The following is a 23,262-nucleotide window of genomic DNA, read 5'->3' on the forward strand; positions in this document are numbered from 1 at the left end:
AAAAATATATATTGCTTCCTTGTGTTTGTACCTCACAATAAACAGTACTGCTCTCAAAACCAGTCTTGTTTATGCTAGTTAGAAAATGAATATTAAATAAATCCTGAAATTATGAAGTCGTTACTTGTTATCCCTTCTGTGACGAAAGGAGATATATACTGCCAGCACAGCTGTCTGGAAGTTTGTAAGTAATTATATGTCAATGGTGACTATCAAAATGATTTGTGTAAGATGTTTGTGTTACAACTATATTAGAACTGTATGTTATGTGTATATCAAACTGGTTTGTATAGACATGTTGATGAAAAGGGTATTTGTAAAATGCTTGTATTTAAAACGGATCCATACTGTGTCCAACTGGAAAAGAACAGAAATGTACATGCACTATTGTAACTGTTTAAGTGTATATATTTTAACAGTTTAAACCGGGATACATGAGGTTAATCTCAGTCTACTAAATTTCAGAAAAATAGCTGAAATGATATTACTTTATGCCAGCTAGAGACAGAATGTCTGTACTAGGGAGTTTTCTGTATTAAATCCAAAAAGTGCAGATAGGGAATTCCGGTTTAGATCGTACCAATTTTATTCCAAGTCCAAAACCACAAAAACACACTTTTTTTGAGTTTTCTGTATTGTTTTAAGGCGAAATAATTACTAGGCTTGAAATGTAGCGGGATATAATTGTTTTATGACTTCTAGCATCTGCCAAAGATCTGAGGTCTATGTATTTTCACAGGTATATGCTAAATACTGTTAGCTTCCAGGAGTGGGAGTTTCACCTGTGATAGAGTCAGATGACAAGAATGATGTAATTCTGTAAGCTATCCCAGCAGTAATATTTGAGATATTAATTTGAGAGGTCTCTTAGAGAGACACAGCACTCTGTATTCTGTCTTTGACCTGACAACAACTAGAAGATTCATTCACCACATCTGCCTTGCTCTTAAGTAAGTTAACTAGGGTATAACAATTCTCTTAGATACAGTCAGGAATATAGCAAAGCTTAGTTTAGATATTTTTCTTTATTTATTTGAGATTATCCTGCGGTGTTGTTTTAAATATTTCCTGTGGTTTTGAACTCTGATGTCACTGTGACTATATATTGAGTATTTTCTTGTTGTTTTATTATTTATTATTAAATATATTTAAACCTTTCATTGTGGCTGATCTGTCTGAAGATATTTAAGTTCTGAGAGTACTTGCATATTTATTTGCTGACACTGTGTGAACTACTCCTAATAGCCTTGCTCTTGGTCAAACTACCATTTGTATTAATATTAATATTACACAGTAAGATTGGACACCCTTTGTTAAGAGCCTTAAAGTATCTGAAAAGGAGTTGGCTGGTGGCAGTGATAACTACCTTATAGTCTGGGCAAAAGGAGGCATAGCTAGTAAACCTCTGCCAGCCTTTCCAGGTGTGTGTGTGTGTGTGTGTGTGTGTGTGTGTGTGTGTGTGTGTGTGTGTGTGTGTGTGTGTGTGTGTGTGTGTGTGTGCAAATCAAACCTCAAAAAGTGTGTGTGTGTCAGCTACTTGGACAGGGACACAAAGCACTGGTCAGACAGAGAGGGTGCTGGAGGTCTTGGCTTTACCACTCAGGTGAGATATCAACTCTATAGCTGTGCCAGTGTGGAGTTTTATTGGGGATCTGGGCAAAGAGGGAGAAACCAGCCCTGGACTGACAGTGGTCTCTATGTGCTCTTAAGGGAAAGTGCACTTGATGCAGAGAGCTGCATCTGGAAATATTGTGCGTGTACCTGCTATCCTTCCCAATGTATGTTCCTCACTAGTGCCAGTGGTGAGGATTGAGGCTCCTTGATTACTGGTCCATTGGTGGGTCATCACACCTTTCATTAAATCAATCACACCCAGCTCATGTACTCATTAAGCAAGACTTGGTAAGCAAACAATACAGAGCATTACAGTGATATCACATGACTCAGTATACCTTCACAATCAGTTACTGAATCTTAAATTAACATGCTCATAAGTGCTTTGAAAAAGACGTACTGGTGGTTGATTTGCCTATCAGCACCTTGTCATTATTTTATTGTGAATTAATATTTTTTTTTTGCCAAAACTGACTAAACATATGGTTCTTAAGTTCTGATCATAAACCTGCTTAACAATACAAAATGTATCAATAGCAGACATTATAGCATGCCCTTCCATCTCAAAAAAAAACTTACTTAGCACAAGTTTTGTTTGTTTTTCTTTTATATTTCATCATTTGATTGGATAAATGGGCTTATTATTGCATGCCTTTTTAACTACATCTTGGGTAAAAATGGCACGGACAAAGGTGGTATTCAAAGACAGGTTAGCATGCACAGTCAGCACATAATATTAAAGATGAATTCGTTTGTCAATGATTTCTTCATAAAATGTGCTTAAATGGAGCAGGGCAATGCCTTAGGTACAACTTTTAGCCAACAAAGTTCTTAACCATTTTGATTTCGCTGCAGTAATCTCTCTCTTTCTTCTGCCTGTCAATTTGTTTTTTTAGCATGGGTTGATTGGTGTGCAAGGCAGAATCCCTGTATTAATGGAGGAACATGCTTGGCCTCTGTTTCCAACACCAGCTGTGTGTGCCCTCTGCAGTGGACTGGAGAACACTGTGAAACAGGTAAGCTGTATTTACACTAAATTTACTACAGAAACTTGTCTTCCATTAATAAGTTAAACCTGAATTTAAATATTTAAATGAGTGAGATGAAAGATAAAACAGCTGGAATTTTCTGACAAAATGTTTGGCTGTTTTTCCCCTGTGGCTGTGCTTTTAAATTGCAAAGCCTGTCACGTGCCATTTGTTGACCTGTGTTTCCAGAGTTTCAGCGCTGTCCACTTCATAGGCCAGCTTAGGTCCTGCAGTGGGTACTGCTGTATAATATGGGGAATATACCTGTAATTGTGCTAAAGGAAGATGCAGATCATATAGTGAAACCCTTCTAGAAAGCAGCTTAATTAAAGACATCATGGAGGTTAGAAGTGTGTCCATCTCATCCACAGTGTCTGTGTTGTTAATGAAATATTCAAACATCCAAATATTACATGGTGTCAGAAATCAATAAATGCAAGGTGATAGTTTTTATTGCCCTTATTTAAAGAAAATCATTAAGACCAGTTCAGGGGGTGACTGTAACACTGCAAAAGTAATTTACAGGGCACAGTGCAATGAATGTGATGCATTTTATGTGGGCAAGTCTGTAAATAAACTTAAGCATAGGATTTCATGTCATCTGGCAGAAATCCGCTCTAGATGTTAAAATAATGCACTAGCCAAACACCTTGCTCTTCAGGTTTTAAATTCCAGACACTGGATCGGATAGACATGGGTGATCTTGAAGGAGACATCCCGACTATGCAGGAGAAATGTAAACTCATGTGGCAATTAAAGCTCTTTTAGGAAACCTGGACTAAATTACTACTGTTCACTTAAAAGTGTACTGGAACTTAGAAAATTGCCACATTGTTTACATGGCTAATTTTACTTTATTTTATTTTATTCTTCCAGTTGGTTTTAAATACCATGTTAAATCAGTTTTAATTTAAGCGTATATTTTGTTTTCATCATCATACGTTTTTTCTTTTTCTTGTCCTTTTTTTCCACTTTATTCAAAATTATGTGTAATAACAATACTAACTAATTATACAATAATATTTTAGCAGATAGTTTTTAGGGTTCTTGTACACAGACCTGAAGAAGTCTAGAAGGATGAAAGCGATCTTTGTTAACAATAGGTTATGGAAATAGAATATGATTTTTACAATGGATTTTTTGCATGCAAAGTGTATATGTATATACATATATATATATATATATATATATATATATATATATATATTTTTTTTCTAAGATTTGTATATTTCCAGTGATGTGGTGTATTGTCTTGGATAAAATCACAGTCTTAATAATCTGGTTAAATAAGAGGTACCACATCATTAATTTTATTTAAAGTACATAAGACATATTATTATGACAGCTACTAAGTAGGGCAGGACCAGCTCAAATAGGTTCATAGGTTGGTACTAGGCTATCGGCCCTAGGGCCTATACAAGCCTAGCCATAATAATTCCCTGGTTATTTCTTCCCACAGTATTTACTTCCCTGGACCCCTGTCTAGCAGTGCAACTGACATGATCCCTGGGGTGAATATCACACTGATGGGAGTCGAGATGTGAATTTAACATGTATACCAATAATACTTTGTTTTACAGCACAATAAACTACTCCCTTGCCTGATAAAAAGCATATATATAGTTAGAAAGCTTGTGAGGAAATTATTATTTTTCTTTTAATTGGATCGCTTGTCAGTTTACTTAATAAAGGATTTTTGACTGGAAACAGACTGCCTACCCTGCCTGGATTACTTTTGAATACTTAGTCATTCTGTATAATATTTCAAATTATATATATATATATATATATATATATATATATATATATATATATATATATATATACATTATTTTTTTGACTAAGGATGAGTTTAAGTTCACTACTTCTACTACCGTTATCTGATCTGATCTGATTAATATACAGTGATTAACTAGATATATATGGATTGAAAATCTTCCACACAGAGGAGTTTCTTACACTGTTTTGTCTGTATAAGATATTCTTACATGTAAAAGTAGATAAAAAAGGCTCCAAACGGTGTATATTTAATATACCATTAGAAGGTAGAAGTTCCTCAGACTTCTGTTTGGTATTTTACCAGCACTGGAGGTCTTCCAAAGTGCTGCAATATAGATAATTGAAGGAATGGAAGATGTTGCAAACAATGTGGATTATTTATGAGTAAGGGGGCAGACATAAAAAAATATCACAAAGATGCTACAGCTGCTAACCGGATTTTAAAAGTTAATTATTTCAAGTTAGATAGGAGGAAATTTAAAATAAGAGTGAGAAGTCTGAAGTACATGGATCATGCTATAACTTCAGATGGTCTACAAAACTGATATAGGAAAAGTCAGGGAAATTGTTCAAATGCCAAAGACAAAATACAAGTAGCATTACAGAGGTTTCTAGGAATGATGAAGTGTCTTGCAAAGCTAGTAACTAATATGTCCCTGATGATGTTTCTTATAAAGGTACAGTAGCATGTAACCTGCAAATGGAACTTTGAACAAAATTTTATTTTGAACTTGTCAAGAAAATAGCTACAGATACAGCAGCTTTAAAATACAATGTTATTACCCAGATATGTTGGAAATAGATGACAGTAAGAATAATATAATAGCTGTGATTCTACAAGAGGGTGTACAATTTGCCTGTGGGTCAAGAGATACACAAAATCAATATTATTAGACAGAAAAAGGAGTTGCCAACAGTAAAGTATGGATATGAAGTGCAGATTCTTAAGCCAAGAGGTGAAGTATGACTAGCTCTAAAAGTATACGTGGAAACCGACTATAAATGCTTGTTCAGAAAGTCTTTGTACAGGGCACTGTTAAGATTACAGAGCATGACACTTACTCAACAAAAGTATGATCTCAAAGTGAAATATGGACCAGGCAAGACATTGCATATAGCAGATAGACTGAGTATGACATATTTACAAGAGAAACAGGAATAACAATTAGAAGAAATCAAGATTATTTAGGTCAGCGCTTCTCAAACTATCCTTGGTGAAGGATCAGTTGTTTTTATTTCTGATCTGTTATGGATTGCTACTTCAGTAAAATAATTTTAATAGTCAGACCATGGCATTTAAAGACATACAATGAAGAACACACACCACCCAATGACTTCTCTCTTGTGTTTTTAAAACTTGTCTTAAGCTGAAGAGCAAGACTGGCTAAAACTACACTGAAGTAACTGAATTAAGCCATGGGCTTTTACATGCTCTGAGGTGCATTTTAGGGCTTTTTTCCAACCTTTTGATCCATTGATGGCCTTAACAGAAATCTCAACTAAGGATTTTTTTCTTTCAATATAGAAATAACCTACGTGCAAGATTTAATCTGCATAGCTGACAAAACTAGCATCTCTCAATAAACAGATGACAAATGCTTCTGAGGATACAAAAAGGCAAACCTGTAAATACCTGTAAATGCTGCAATAGCTACTTGTTAAGACTATATGAATCCCATCTGTTTGTGATCAAATAAATGCATAAATAATGAAATAAAACTTTATTTTAGCTCACTGCTGTCAGAATCATAAAGGACAACCCACTGGAAATTCCCAGTGTCCTCTCTACATCTTAGCTCAAGAATCTGCACTTAGAAGATTGCTAGAACATGTATTATACTGTGTTTTTGAAGGATATGAAGTCTGAAACAAAAATGCCTGCAGTACGTAATTTACCAGGAAAGAATCCACAGATCATGTTTGGGAGCCCTCATAGCTTTTGATACTGCAAAGTCACCACTGAAAATATTATTAATAATAATAATAATAATAATAATAATAATAATAATAGTAGTAGTAGTAGTAGTAAAAAACTTGTCTCATGATTCAGGAGCTGCTTCCCTAGCCAGTCAGTCAGTGACCACCCATTCCTTCCTTTAGGTATACTCAGAGGCTTTTTCTCCAGCAGGGAAAATGCAATTGTGTAAGAACTTACCATAACAGTAGATGTCCTATCAATCACTGTTGCAGTAGTCCAATAGCTGTGAGGGATTCTCAAAGCTAACAGTTGTTGAAGGAAGTAGGATTTGGTATGGGGTGCTGTCAAGCAGTCCTAAGAGGACATAGCTGATGAAAAAGGCCCTAGAACAGGAAAATGCATCTAGTGTGTAATCAATGCCTTTGAAGAGGGCACCAGAGATGGACACTGCTCTGGAGGAGTGGTTCTTCACTGTGGTTGGCAGAGTTTTACCATGGGAGGTATAACAGAAGGAGATGGCATTAGAAATCCATTTGGAAATTGTCTATTTGGAAATTGAGCATCCCATCCTATCCTTTTTGGCAGGAAACAAAAAGCTGATCAAACTTTCTGAATGGTTTAGTTTTTTCCAGGTAAAGTCTAAGCTGCCTATGCATATCCAAAAAGTGAAGGATTCTCTCACCTCTGTTTTGTGGAGTAGAGAAAAAGTTTGGCACCAGAATACATTAATTCAGAGACAGCTCATTTACTACTTACTAACTAAGGGGTTAGCACCTTAGGAGATCCTATACTTATGGAAGGCAAAGCTTCTCAGAAGCTCTTTTAGGTGAAGTAAGGACAAGTAAAACTGTTTTCCAGATGCAGAATTTTAGTGAAGCTAAAGTTGCAGATTCAAACAGAAGCAATGTGAGTTTTTCTTAAATAAAGTTCAGATCCCAGGGCGGAAGAATAGCCTTTCTGGGAGAGTTGATGTGAAGGACACTTTTCAAAGATGGTTTGGCCTCAATTCTGGAGTGCAAAGGAGGATTTAAGGGCAGGTAAGCAGAGAATGCAGATAACTGGGCTTTGATGGAGAAGTAGGCCAGACCACTTCTGAGTAACTCACACATGTATGACAGGATAGTAGGGCTACCTACCAAACTGGGTCATCATTCTTCTTGTTAACACTTGTAAAACTAGAAATTCATCCCCAGTTTGGCACCTATGTCTCTGAAGCAAACAGGTAACCTGTAAATGGTTCATCTCCCAGGCCCAAGCTTACACTTATCAAGGGTATCAGAACTCATCAGAGATTTGGGATGCATGGCTAGGCTTAAAAAGGCCCTTGTGGTCATTAGCCTAGTAAATACCTATGAACACAACATGGAAAATCTTTTCTACTTGCAGAAGTAGGATTTTTTAGTAGTAGGTTTCCTTGCTTCCTGTAGTCTCAGGAGTACATCCTCTGAAAATTGACATCTGAATGGAATTATGATTCTATTATTCAATGATTTGGCCTCAGAGCCTGAAGGTTAGGGTGAATCAGAGAGCCCTTGTTCTGTGGTTAAGTCCACTTTGTGGGGTAAGCTGAAGTGATTTCTCCATAACAGATAGAGTAGAAGAGAGAAATAATTTTGCCTGGGCCAAAAGGGAGCCATTAGCAAGATTTTGGGTTTGTCCCTCTATATTTTTAGGAGAATATTTGGGATCAGGGGGGCAGTATAGAGGAACCTCTGTCCCAGTTGAAGGACATGACATCTGTCCTCCAGGCCTGGTGACAAAGAATCTTGGAGCAGAACAGTCTGAATTAACTGTTTTGGTAAGAGGCAGACAGATCTATCTAAGATATACCCCATTTGTGGGCTATGTCCAGAAAAACCTCTGTGTGCAACATCCATTTGTGAGGGGGGGTCTTCTCTGGAACTGCCAAGGTTGTTCCTCTGAAAGTACGTAAACTGCCTGTAAGGATATGTTTCTTTCTATAGTTCTATTCCATGCCATCAGAGCTAGTCTGCACAGCTGGTAAGACTTGGTTTCCCCCTATTTGTTGATGTATGTATCACATGGCCAAAGGTTTGTCTGTGAATACTGTCAGGGGGCCCAGGTTCCACAAGTGAGACAGCACCTGTAAGACTTAAATGAGAGCTTTAATTCTTTCATGCTGATGTGTTCCTTGAGTTCTCTGGGTGACCACTGTCCCTGAACTGTAGTAGAACCTGTCTAGTCCCCCCAGGCCAGGTCGTATGAGTCTGTGTGTAGGCCCTCGGTGGGAGTGGCTGATAGGAAGGAAACTCCTGTATTGAGTTTCACTTGGGATACCAACCAGTGCAGCTCTTGCCTTAGAAATGGCAAGATAAGGATTTGGAAGTCCAAGGGGCTGATTGTGCTGAGACTAGAAAGACTTTAACTACCCATTGGATCTTCCTAATATTTAAACTGGTATATGGCACCATTAGAATTGTGGCTGCCACATGACCTAGGACTCTAAGTATCTCTCTTGCTGAGGTTGTAGATAGAGAGAGCAAGGACTGCAAGTAAGTGGTGAGAGAGAGAACTTCCTCCTGATGGAGGAAAGCTGTCATTGTCAGGGTATTCATTCTGCAGCCTAGCAAAACTATGCCTTGAGAGGGAGTCAAGAAAGACTTCCTTAGGTTGACAAGGAATCCTGATCTTTCCAGAAGAATATATAGTGAATTTGAGATGTAACATCAGGGTTTCCTTAGAAGAAGCCTGAATAAGAGATCATCTAAGCAGGGGAAAATTTGTACCCCCTGAGTTTTACAGAAGGCAATAGAAAGAAATAAGCACTTTGTGAAGGCCCCGGGTGATGTAGACATGCCAAAAGTTAAAGCTGAGAATTTAAAGTGTGATGGAGAGACTAAAAATCTGAGAAATGTTCTGCGGGTAGGATGAATAGGGTTATGGAGGTATGCATGCTTCAAATGCAAGGTGTTAGTAAGGATAGGGGGAAGCAGGTTCTGGAGAGCGAGCATCTTGAAGCACAACTTCTAAAGAGATGTTGAGATAAGACAAAACTAGGATGGTCCTACATGTTCTTTTTTTCCTTAGAAATGAGGAATAGTTTTGGGTAGAAACCTTTTCCCTGTGCCTGAGAGGGAGTTGGTTCTATCATGCCCTGGGAGAGCAGTCTCTGAATCAAGGGGAGAATGGGTTGAGATTGATTTGAAGGGGGGAAGGGGTCCCTTTGCTGATGGGAGCTGTATCCAAGCCATTCTGTGGCAGACCCATTTGTCTAAAGTAACACATTCCCAGGCTAGGAGGGACAGACCAGGCCTTTGGGAAAGGAGAATGTGTGGACAAAGGTGGGCAGTGAGTGAGGAGAAGGTCAGCTGGAAGCAGGTTTCCTTGAAAAATAAGTTTTCCCAGGGTTGGAATCCCACTGAGATTTCTCTTGAAGGTATTTCTTAGTTTCTTCACCCTTTGGATGGATTTGTGTTCTCTATGAACAAACACAGTGAGTTTTGAAGGGTAGTTCCTTTGGCGTGCAAGGACTGATGTGAGAAAAATATGCCTCTGGTCTTCCTGCATTGTTTTAAAAAGTTAAGCAGCAGAACAGCCAAAAAGGAGGCCCCTATGAAGAGGGGAGTCCAGATGTGTGGCCTTAACATCCTCTGGTAAGAAATGAAGGAGAAGGGAAGCAAATCTACATATGACGGAACCAGTGGCCCCAGTCCTAGAGAAAGCCTCTGCACCATCAAAGCTGGATTTAATGGAATGTCTGGCTACTTAGGTGACATTATAGAGCATAGAAACAAGCTATGATTTGTGTTCAGAATCCTCAGATTTAGCCAGGGACTTATTATTCCACTTCTGGTTATGTTCTTGTTCATCACCAGGATGGTAGTATCAATACCTCTAAAGTATCCAGGCCCTCATCCTTTCTCATGCTGTTTCCCTGAACCCAACTACCTCAATAATGTTGGTTTTAACAAGTCATAACCTATAACCATACTCAGACTTCTGTCTTTATCACTTCTAATAATATACCTTTCTATTTAAAATAAAATGTCTTTCTACACCACTCTCTTGTACTTAAACTTTGTCCCGTAATTAATACAAGTGACATACTTTTCTCCTCCTTATCTTTTACATTTCATTTCATCTACCTCTCAACTCCAACTACAGTGGACACTATAATTTGATGCTTTTAACCCCACTAAAGTGTATTACTAGAACTTAATTCCTCACTGTAACTGTATCAAAAAATAATAGCTTGTGCTTTAATGTGCTTAACATAAAAATGTATTTTACTTCCATCTGAAGATGTATAAAAATTGTACTTTATATAAGTAATGCTACTACCCCTCTTTCTACTATAACATACACTGTAATTTTATGTTATAACTTTATTGAATAGTACTACTATGTCCCTAAATACTTAGTGTACTATTACTTCCATAGAAAACTGTATAAGAAATGTAATTTTAAAATGTAAACTAAGTACATACTTGTACTGGAGCTTTCCTCCCCAGGCTCCACTGATAATCAACTTTTCCCAGTCAGACTTTCTGAGTCAACAAAGGCAAATAAAATAAAATAAATTATTCAGGTTTCCTAAAATGATAATAAATATTTAGTCATCAGTGTTTGGTAGTTTATGGCTCTAGATGCCATGGTGGCAGAGAGATAGACATTTTTGCCATACCTGTCCATGGCCCTGCTGTCTCTGTCAGATGACAGTATCTTGGGCATGGGGATGAGCTTGAAGGGTTTATTGATAGAGAGAAAACTGAGGGGTCTGCTAATGGATATTTGTAGAGGAATTTCTGTTCTCAGGCAACTTGTAGAACCCATCTGGTTTCTCAGGAGCAGGTAAGTGAGAATCTGGTTTAGAGCAAGTGGAGGCAAAAGCATCCTAAAAGACTTCCAGAAAAGGAGCACAACTGAAGGCTCAGGGTCCCCACTTCCAGCAATTGATAGTATATTTTCTATACATTTGAGACTTGTTTAGTATCTCACTCAAAGTGTTGCATCATCCTGGAGATGGTCTCCTCAAAGGAAATCTCTTCCAACGGGGAATCTGGTGATAATGTGAATTCATCATCAGAGGCCAATTGCCCAGGAGAAAGAATTTAGGAATAGACCAGTGAGTCCTCATCTAAATTTGATTCCTCTTCGTCTGAGGAGGAATCATGCTGCCTTTTTGTGGAGGGGCAAGAGAAGACAGGAAGGAAGGAAGGAGGCACCAAAGATAAGGTGGCTTTATATAAGCCTTGAGAAAAATCTAGCCATTGTGTCTCATGGGACCTCTGCTGAGAAAAGGCATGTTTAGCTTACTACGTCTTCTTTGACAGGATGTCTGCTTTAACAAAGCACTATGGTGTGGAATCTTACTGGACCTTGATAAGGGAGCCGGGTACCCCATCCCTAACTAGGATCTGAAGTATGCCCCCAGAATCCTCTGAAATAATCATCCATGGTTCCTCCTTCTCTCTCTCTCTCTCTCTCTCTCTCTCTCTTATTAGATACGTGACTGAGAGATGCTATACTGGCCTGTGGCAGAGTCATGGGAGAGGGCATCTCAGTGGAACTTGGACATACAGTGGATTTTTGTTTTATCTCTGAAGGTATATCTGAGTCAGACTGGGCAGCCAAATAATTCATTTTCAGTTTTTTGAACTTTTTTTGGGTATGAACAGAATGTCCAAAGCTGAGGGTTCCAACATTTTGGAAAGTGTGAGGCTCCTGAGGTGTTGGGTCTCTAAATAGATATTAAGGGAAGCTAACCTAGTTCTGACAGTCTTAGGAACAAATGATTTGCAAATTTTGCAGTTACGATAATCATGTTCCATCCCTAAGCAAAACAAACACTGAGAGTGGAGATCTTTGTAAGTATTCTGCCTTCCACAGTTGTACTTTTTTCTCTTATCTGTCATGAAGAAATCTTAAAGATGACATGAAGAAAAAGGAGGTTCCCCACTGAGGCACTTATCTGACCATACCTTGGAAGTGGTAGCTGCAAAGTCTTGTGGTATTCACACTGATGATAGTGAAACATGTGTGTTCAAACGGGCAGCAAGATAGTCTGAGGATCCCATGCTTACATCTACTTATGTACCTTTATGTCCATGGGCTAAGGTCATACATCTGATGCAAGAAGCATCAGGAAGGTTTTTTAGTCTTGGTACCACGACCAGATGTCAGGTTGGCAGGATAACTCCTCAAGTACTGGAATACTACAACAGTGATCTAAGGAAGGACATCAGAAAGCCAGCAATCATCAACTGGTTAAAGTGCTTTGACCTCCCATAGGTTAATGCATTTAACCAATTACCTGTTCTGTCAAATGCTGAGAGCCTGGCTAAGGAGGGCCATGGGATGCTTATATTTTATTTTATCTCTTCAAGTAATGCAGTTCATTTCTTACTTAAAAAATAAAGTAAGAGAATGAAAACAGCTCAGGGACAAGCAGCAGCCTCTGGACCACGCTTTGAGCATGACTTTAGGTAATACTTCCATTACCAACAACAGAATCAAAAGTAAAAGAATTCCAGTGATGCACTGCAACTGATTTAGAAATGTAGAAATGCAGTTATTGAAACACATTGCAACAAGAGACTGGCCTGAACATAAAACATCAGTACCCATCAAAATTAAGCCTTACATTCTTTTGGTGATGGAATAAATTTTACTCAAGGCTTAATGTTTTATAATTGATATAACAGTAGTTCCTAGTCAACTGAGAAGACAAAATACTTGAGAGGATGCATAAATCACACCAGAGAATAGTAAAGTGCAAAACCCAAACAAGACGTATAATGTATTGTCAAGGAATGTAGATTCAAATAAAACAAATAGTACAGAGATTTCCCATCTACAGTGCATACAGTAATAATCCAGAGGAAGAGATATCAGCATACCTAGTACATGGGTGCACATGGACACAAGTGGGCACTGATTTGATTCATACCAAAGAAGCCATGTGCCTTATATGTATAGACTATTATTCTTCCAAGTTCCCTGAAACAATCACTCTGACAGTTTCAATAAGTGAACGTGTGATTAGTACATTAAAGTCTGTATTATTGAAACAGGGAATACCTAATGTTGTCATACTTTGCAATATGGCACAATGAAAAATCAGGAATTCAGGATATCTGAGACTGCCTGGGAGTTCAAACATGCCATGACTAGTCAATTCAATTACAGTGAAAACTGGCATGTGCAAAGAACTATCTGATTAGTGAACAACTCATGAGAAAGTAAAGGTATAAGGACTGTCAGTTCACAATTTTAGAATAGAGGAATACGCCAGTGCACTGTGCAGTGACTCAATCTCTCACTCACTCAGCCTACTTCTTCTGTTTTACTGATGCCTGAAAATCAATACAAAGTAAAGAAAAATCTAGAAAGTGATCAGTAAAGGCAGAATTAGAATGAGAACTAGAACTATCCACACACAGGAGTGGATTATTGCTGTCATACAATGACAATACTTAAAAAAACAGACTGCTACCTTTTCTAAATAATGTCATTGTATAAGCAGACTGCAGTGCTCTTCTGCCAGTTTCTGGTACTTTTGAGCATTTAAGACATGCACTGCATTTGCTCTGTCTACAGTAAGATATTTCTAGGTATGCATTGTGCAATGGATGTGTGCTTGTAGGGCACTCCAGATATATAAAGTATCTTTTTTTCTTCTCCAGGAAGAAAACTGTTGTAAATTTAATTTAAGAAAAAAAAAGTTTTGCTTCTCCACTTAGTGGAATGAAGAAAGTATATTCAGTAAAATGAACAGTTTCCATGAGCAGTAAGCACATTGACTGGTCTATCCAATCTGCCTGCACATTTTTGTATAGTTAACTAGTTGCAGAAGTACGGAGTGAAAACCATCAGCAAGGAAGGATAGTTTTCCTTGCATGTGTTCATGCAATATACTTATCTAGCTGGGTAGTGAGTACACATAGTTCAGCATGCATTTTGAAATCAGGCAACAGACCAGCTGCTAGCTGAACCCATGGGTGTGCCGCTTGTCTAGCAGCTGGACAGAGCATCTCAATAGCCTACGCAATTTCCCACCATGACATCAGGCCATGAACATGCTTCTTCTTCTTTGAATCCATTATGTCCAAGGGTAGCCAGAAAGCACATATGCAAAAGGAAGTATATACACTGCACCATTGAGTACTCACATCTGATATCAAAGACAAGGAGAATGCTGACTTACCTTCATCTCCTCAGATGACCCCAAATTTGATGAAATTTTTGAAAAATGCAGTAAACTCACCCATCCAGTATCTTCCCTGCAGATGATATTGCAATAGTCATTTCAGACCTATCAACAATCTTCATGGGAAGTTCCTCATTAATAAAAATTATTAAAACTTATGACCAGTGCAATCTGGTTGCCATATCTAGGAAACCACATAGAATTCTCTGGCTCTCTAATGATTGGAACTGCTGGTTGGAGACTCCAACAACTGATTCAGTAGTTGCAGTAGCAGCCCTTAAAAAGGCTCTAACTCTACAAAGCCTTGCAGTTGATCTCCTGATGAAGAATCTAGAGCCAATGGATGAGTTTGAAAAGCATGCTTACATGTCCTTAACTTTTTCTCTGAGGTCCACAAACTAACTTTTACATATGAGTCAGTTCCCATGAAACCTGGCTGATGAACTGCAGTAGTCACTAAAAAAGAAACTTATAAAACAAAGGTTGAGGTCACAATTGGTAGTTGTCTCCTCAGTTTTGATCCTCACCATGACACTTGCATACTGCTCTGCAGAAGGTTCAGTCTATTCTACAGATTGAGTTAAAAAAGTGTCTTTATATGTCCTCAACTTTTTCTCTGAGGTCCACAAGCTAGCTTTTGCATATGATTTGGTTGCTGTGAGACCTGGTTGATAAAAAGCACCAGTCTCTGAACCAGAAACCTCTAAAACAAATGTTGCAGTTACAATCAACAGATGTCTCCTCGGTTTTGATCCTCACCATGCGACTCAGATACTGCTCTGCAGAAGGTTCAGTCTGTTATACTGGCAGCAGTGTTGCTATGCTCTGGCACACCTGGCTCTGGCTTACTGACTTTACTGAAGGCACCAAGGTGACTTCCTTGAATTCTCCATTTTAGGGTATCACTTTTTTTGGTCATAAAGTGAAATCACTTCTGGAGAATTTAGGGAATGGTGTAAAATCAAAGTGTTGGTGTTAAATTTCAGACTCCCCAAAATCTTCTTTTTCCAGGACACAAACAAGCCCCCAACAGCTATAGTTCATTTGCGGTCAACAACAACAAAATCAAAGATCTGGAAGAAACCAGAATTACCATGGCAACTGCCAGAATTGCCATTCCCCCCAGACAGAGGGGGTGACCAGCAACAAAAAAGGTAAGCAAGGTCACCCTTCTGCTGGACAAAACAGAACTGCTGAGACCTTCCTGACTGCCCCACTCTGGAAGCAGTCGGAGAGTATCTGTCCCTCCACTTCCTTCTCTGCTGGCCATTCAGTTTGTCTAATGTTGTCTTACAGATATATCCTATAACATTAAGAAGGGCTGTGTCAGTTGTGTGATTCAGCCCATGCCCATATTGGGTGTTTGAGGTAAGACAGTTATTTATTAGGTGCCGCAGTAGCTAAAAATTAACATGATGATGATGCTGATGATGATAATGTGATGGAAGTAGCAGATGAAGGACTGGCAACCTAAAATTTAGCTCAGGTTTTGAAGTATAAACTAAGCAGAATGAGCTGCTGTTGTACAGGCAGCAGTCAAGTAAGGGTGCTGCTATACAGGGGAGAAAGGGTAGGGCTTTTGCTGCATGTTAGAAGTAGGGTAAGGTCCTAGTGCAACATTCTAAGGCCTTAGTGCAACATTCAAAGTTCTTACTGCAATATTCCAGTGTAGTAACTGCAGGTTATGGTCATGTTGTGGCACCCCAAACTCATGCCAGGGAGAAACTGTATATGACATAGAATGCCCTTCACCTTGGGATGCCTACCTCTGCATTAGGTCATAGTCACCTAGTGAGATGTCCATCTCATCACAGGAGAGTGTAGTATATGACACAGCATATCTGCCACTTTATATCCTCATCTTAGACTTGTATGATATGCACTCCTCCTAGTGTGTACAGCCAGACATGTGTTATTGTGTCCCTGGCCACCTGTACACTGAATGATGATGACTGTGACCCTCTGAACCCTCTCTCCTTTTTGGTAAATGTGGGAGTGCCTGAGTGACGCACAGCATGGCTTGACTGTGCACTGGACTGCATAGCCTGATATTTACACTGCATGCATCATGTTTAATCTGTATGAGACAACATTTTCACTTTGCACTTGCAAGAGCTCATATATCTGGACAAGATATCACTGCATTGCTTGAATTGCCATGTACTGCATCAGTTAATATCTGTGAGATGGTTATGCATCTGCCGGTTGTTAGTGTTACATCTCACCCTCATAAGATGATGGTATTTATATATAATTTCTGCTGGCTGCATGTATGGCCAATCCAACCATACCAATAACCTGGGCAGGCTGTGGCAGGATCATACTGGAGTGCTCCCCTAGACATGTTAAGGCAGTGTAAGTGGGCTATGAGCAGGCCGAGTGCACATTTTGTGATTTTGATATTAACCACTGTGCTTGCACTTACCAACCAGGTGATCCATAGAATTTCAGTATCCATGAAGTGGTGATATAAATGAAATGTGGCATATGTAAAGCATGCAGTCTGCCTGGGTGCTGTGTGGGCACATTGGTTATGACTTCACATGTTTCAAATACTACTTTGCATTTCACGGAATGGAAGTCATTCACTATCACAAACCTCTGTGGCTGTGTGACAGATGGGGGGCTTTATTGCTACATGTGCCGTTTATGGCAGCAAATACCCCAGAGAGGTGGACAATATCATAGAAGGCATGCATGGTGTTAACTCTCTCCTTTGGTAAGGTAGAAAAGAATATATGATCCACCACATGTAGAAGCATGTAGAGAATGGCACACTACCTAATGTGTTCCCAGTCAGTTTCTGAAAGGACCCTGTAGCTAGAGTAGACAGAGATATACATACCTTGGTTTCCATAGGTATGGGAAAAATCACAAATTCCTATTGATTGTGGGCGTGGCTGGTCCAGGACAGCCTAGACTTGTACGATGCCTTGATCAACTCTAAAGCAATCAATAATCTCTTGATCTGTAAGACTTGGTTTGACAATCAATGGCAGTACAGTTTATGTTATTACAGAATGGCACTATGCACTGTGAGGCACTGGCAACATTAAGGACTTTTGTCTGCTGCTGAGGAATGGCTGCTTCAACAATTGCATTTTTAGAGTACTTTGCCCTTTAATAGGCAAGAGCAGACAGCTACTCAGTTCCTGCTGTAGACAGCTATGAATCATGACTGTTTTCATCTTACACTTGCATACATTTTAATATCAATCTGACCTCATTTTACTACCCCATTTAATTTGCATGTAATTATGTAGTTATTTGTATGTGTCTTCAGTTGTGCTTGTGGGCTCACTGCACTGGAGCGCAATACAGAACTATGAATCATCATTAGCCTGCACATGTGTGCACGCTGTCAGTTTAGGTACAGTGTACCACACATGTCTATGAGTGCTGGATCAATGCTTATTTATTTTTAAGTTGCTAATTATTGCCTTTATTGTGCAGTTCATTTTTAAATATTTTTTTTTCTGTATTTGAAAACTGAATTTTGTCTTTATTCTTATCTTTATCAACAGATATGAGCAACATTTCCACCATAAAAGAGGTTAGTTTCCTGGAAAATGCTTCACTTGTAGAGTCACAAGAACCATTTTCTACACTAAATCAGCGTGTTGCTCCTAATGCATTCAATGAAGGTACGCAGATCCCCCAGAGCTCATCCGATCATGGGGCAAGTGCTAAAGCTGCACATTATGAGGATAAACATTCGATTTTTACTAATCAGAGCAAAATCAAAATGCATAATTCTGCCATAAATAAAGAAGAAAATGGATCTGGGCAAGAACTGCAGGCATCTTTTCTGACATCAGCTAGCAGAGAAATGCAACAAGAAATAAACAAAATATCACCAACTACATATGGTGCAGTGCTACCTCAGATCAAAAAAACTGGTGTGCCACATATCTTCACAAGAAATATGTATCTACAGGGTAAATCCAGTGCATCTTCTACAGTCACTCTACATTCCGAGAACCACCTACTTGTACCAGGTAGTCTTGCATCACCTACAGGAACTCCTGTCAAGCTGAATCCAACCCAAAGCACTAATACAGAACGCACTTCCAAATCACCTTTTCAGATAACATCACCCTCAAAAATGCTCTTAGAAAGCAGTCAGAAAGACACCCCAGCACTTGTTTTGGCAGTTAAGACAGAAGTCATGCATGATACCTCTGGGACTGTATCACTGTTATCAAAGGAATTCCACCATACAAACAGACTACAAATGAAGAAATACATTTCAGTCAGTAGCACTCCTCAGCGTAATTCACTTACTCAAGCCCATATATCTGTTCGAACTTCAGAACCACATAGTACCTCAGCTGTGCATATTCCTGACAGTCTGACCACTGTATATGGAATTGCTGACAGTTCTAAAAAGAATCCATCAGATGTTGATAATACTCATATATCCACAGCCTTCAGAATTCTGAGCACAAAAGGGACTCATATTCCATCATTCTCAAGCAATATAACTTTAAACAGTATGGAGTCTGAGCAGATACAGAACATAGAACGGGTTACAGAAAAAAATGATAGCCCTAGTTCCGGCAGACATACTTTACTCCAAAACAGTGATATAGCAGTAAATGATGATAATGCCATTAACAGTTCAGAGCAAACCACATTGTTTACATGGGAACCATCAGAGCAATACAAGCCTGCTGATGCTTCTGAAGAAACAGTGACTCTATCCACGTTTCTAGAGAAAGCGATGGAAGGTGTTTCTGCAAACACTGCTGCATTACTGCATGATGCATCCTTGCTTCAAGGGTACACAAAGAGCCATAATGCAGATGAACCAGCAACTGAGCCTTATCTCTACATCAGTACTGTACATTCAAAATCTATTTCCAGTAGTACTGAAGAAGGGGAAATGACGAATATAAAGTCTGCAATATCTCAGATTCATGCTGGCCAAGCAAGGTTACATTCCTCGGCACATCTTGTAACCTCATTATATGATTACACAGTTAATGCCCTTCCAGCATTATCTCCTATGACTAAACAAGTCCAAGCTGAGTATGGCAGTCACCTTGTGGCCACTCCTTCCTCAGAGACATTTGCTGAAAGCAGAACCACTAACCCAGTAACCACTGAAGATACTAGTACTGCAGAGATATTCCTGCCAAAGAAAACAAATACTGAAACTAGTCAAAATGCAGAATATTTCAGAAAACATCAGCCATCTGACAAGACAACACAAATGACAGTCACACCTACAACAATGGAGAGAATATTTTCTTCTGCATCTGAAAACTCACAACAGCATATTTTTACAAAAAGGATTCTGGGAATCACATCTAGTACAGCCAAAGAGAATTTAAATAGGTCAGATTTTTCACATTCATCAGAATCTTCCAGATCTAAAATGAGCTCATATGTATCACTTTCAGGTTCACAAGTTTTAATGGCATTCAGTAAAGAGCCCAAACTATTTTCTAATAAAGACACAAAAAATACTACCGCAGTTTCTATTTTTGACTCAAAAATGCCATCAACAGAAAAAGGAAGCACCAGCGTTATAACTTCACTTGGAGATTCATCTAAGGAATCCTACCACACATACTTACAAACTTCTGAAAATCCATTTTCATTCACATGGATGTCTTTACCAGCATCAAAACAGACATCCCAAACTATCACATATGATAAATTAGCATTACCAGTAGAAGAAAGCACTGTGCTAACAGCCATATTAGTGAGGAACAAAACCCAAGGCAGTGATGGAATGTCTACAACCCTTTCATTGACCCAAGCTGGCAGCGCTTCACCTAATGATGTTACTAAGCAAATAAATGTTCCAAATGCAACATTTGTTGTGCAGCTGAGCAAAGAAGCTACGTATACAACAACAGCAAGTTACACAACATTACCATCAAATGCTGATCTGTATGTAATGAATCCAGATATGCTTAGCAGTGTCCAACCTTATAAGGATTCTAGTTCTATAACTGCTATTCCAGAACCTTCTCCATCTTCACCTATCCCTGGATATACTGAACATATGCTGGAAACTGCATCAGGATCATCATACATTACGACTAACAGCACAAGCACCTGGCTAGTATTAATATCTGACCCTGACAATAGTAAAGCCAACACTGCAACTCAAAGGGTAACCGACTCCAATGGGACTTTATACACCAGGAATAAACAGACATCAAATCCCTCAACATGGTTCCAAAAGGATGATAATACACAAAATGTGGCTTTGAGGATGACAGCTGAGATGTCAACTCATAAATCTTTTAATGAACATGAAGCAGTTTCCCAGTCAAATACTACTGACTACATCACAACAATGCATATGAGTGACAGTAGTTTTCTGACCTTAGACAAAATTTTGCCCACAATGACAGCTACACCAGATGAAGAGTATTTTGCTGTTACAGATAAAGATTCAACAAAGGTTGCAGGTACACTGCAATTGCACATGAATAGCTCCAGCCCTAAACCCATTACGTCACAAACAGGAGCAACCAATGAGACGATGTTTAGCACAGGTTATTCATTGTCAACCTTGACATCATTCAATAGAAAAACTCAGATTTTTATAGCAGAAGATCAACTCCCAATTTTAAAAGGTAAGTTTGCAAAAAGGTTTCCATGAGTATGACAGACTGATTTTTTTAAAGGTGGGATGATTTTTATTATTTTCTTGATGTAGTTAGGAGTACATGCTTACAAAAACATAGTTATAACACAAACACTGTTCCATGTTTTGTAATTATCTTCTGTTTTGTAAGTTTCAAAATATTTTGACCACAACAGCAAACCAAGTAAAAATGAAGATGTCTGCCCTTGAAAAGTCAGCCTTGAACTGTCCTTTGAAAGGCTTTGGAATGATTTTTATGGTCACTAATACAAATGTTATAAATGCAACACCACTAGGTTTACCCTTGTGTTGATAGAGCTTGTGGGTTGCATGAATTTAGTGGATGTGTATAAAAGGACATGGGAGTCAACCCCTTACTTTCATGAAAAAATAGACTATTGGCATTTCTGGCCACTGAGAAATCTTCACAAGTTTAGCCATTTAGCACATTTATTAAATGTTAGATGGGAAATACCTTTAAAAAGTGTGTCATGGTACACTAAACAGAGCAGTTGGTTGTGTAGCTTATAGGAATGGAGCATTGACTATGGCCCACTTGACCAAGATTAGTTAACAGTCTGGGCAGTGGAAGAGCTGATGGGGAGTGAAAGGGGAATGATGAGATTTATACCTGCTACCTGCTTGCCTGTCTTTGGTAGAGGATGTGGGAGATTACTTGGGGCATGCCTTATGTTATATTCTCTGGTGGAGATCAGAAAATGAATGCCAACAGTGTGAGCCTGTAACAGAGTGGGCGGTGCATCTGAACCATACATCACTGTGGATGTAGGGAATTATAACCTCCCAATGCTCACTGTTAAGTGTTGTCTAACCACAGGGGAAAATAAGGTGGAAATAAGTAAAAGCCCTGTGGGTGCCGTGGGTGATGCCTCATGCTGCAAACCTCTTGTCTTCTCCTCCTAGCTCACAGTAAAACTAACCCACTCAGCCAGTATGGGGAGTTTGGTGCTTCCAAGTAAAAGAAGTAAACTGGACAAATGGAAAATCCCAAACTTGAGGAACAGGCATCCATCAGTAGCAAATAGTCCAGCTGCTATTACAGACAACAAGAAAGGGCAAAAAAAAAAAATCGTGGGTTTCATGGCAAAACAAGTTGTTTGGTTTGCTTTCACATTGCTACAGCCTTGTTGCTGTACATCTGTACATTTGTGGTGTTTACATATACAGAAGCAGCATTACAACACTGTATAATATTGCCAATGTGATTTACTCAAATTACTATAATGCTTAATAAAATGAAATCAGCAGAACAGCACTGCTTGCTTCCTACAAATAAACAGGCACTGCCGATAAGTAAGGTGTAAAGAGATTTCCAGCAGGAAAGTCACACTGGCAAAGAATATTTCATGAGAACAGTATACTCTGAATTAAGTAAATTGTATCTTAATAGTGTTGTGTCGTATTTTCTTCTGTCTAGAACAACTGATACGCATCCCCCAAATATGTGCTCTGCAACACAGCTTCAGCAACAATTCAGAATATCTCAGATCTCAAGATTATCAGACTTTCATCCAGAATTTCACAAAACTGGTAAGTGGTCTGCATATTGCACCTACTTGCTTCTGTCTCCTTCCTAGTACTCTGAAATCATTTCAGAATTGTGAGGCACTTTGATTATGAGTTTGTGTGCCTTGCATCAATGATGCCTTTGAGAATGCTGGTTGTATTTGTCAACTAAGAAGTCGTAAGCAAGGAACACAAAATCTGAGGGAGACTTTTACCAAAAGTAAAGCAGGGCTGGGGGAAATTTGTACTTATAAATAAAACCAAAAAGGGAGGGTGTACGACCTTACCTACAATATAAAAAAGTGGCATGTTTAAATTTGAACATATTGCAGTTTTCTCTGTGACCAGTAAATGTTATTCACCATTATTACTGAGTTCCTACTTCACTAGCACCAATGTCCTCTTTTCTGTTTCACATCTCATTTAATTCCTAAAGCTTATTGTCATCAAGAAATCTTAATTTGTTTGCCGTGTGGTTGCAGTGGACTTGAAAAAAACATGGATCCATTATGTCAGCAAAAGATAATGTACAGTAATAAATGGTCAAATAGTGAGGTGCTGATCTCCATTCAGGACCCTTTTTGGTTATTCTTATCATGGACAAATGGACACATACAAA

General features: G+C 38.7%; 1 protein-coding gene across 2 annotated transcripts in view; it reads left to right on the forward strand.

Annotated features, from left to right (window-relative positions):
- Nucleotides 1–23,262, forward strand: part of LOC122816443 (mucin-12-like) — a 401,780-nt gene that overhangs the window by 31,311 nt on the left and 347,207 nt on the right. For both annotated transcript variants that reach the window (XM_044089236.1, XM_044089235.1), the window contains exons 3-5: nucleotides 2,511–2,630; nucleotides 18,034–21,105; nucleotides 22,555–22,667. In XM_044089236.1, coding sequence (XP_043945171.1) covers nucleotides 2,511–2,630; nucleotides 18,034–21,105; nucleotides 22,555–22,667 — 3,305 coding nt within the window. The remainder of the gene's footprint in view (nucleotides 1–2,510; nucleotides 2,631–18,033; nucleotides 21,106–22,554; nucleotides 22,668–23,262) is intronic.

The sequence above is a fragment of the Protopterus annectens genome, chromosome 12.part0 (genome assembly GCF_019279795.1).
Source record: "Protopterus annectens isolate FY-2018-M chromosome 12.part0, PAN1.0, whole genome shotgun sequence".
NCBI lineage: Eukaryota > Metazoa > Chordata > Ceratodontiformes > Protopteridae > Protopterus > Protopterus annectens.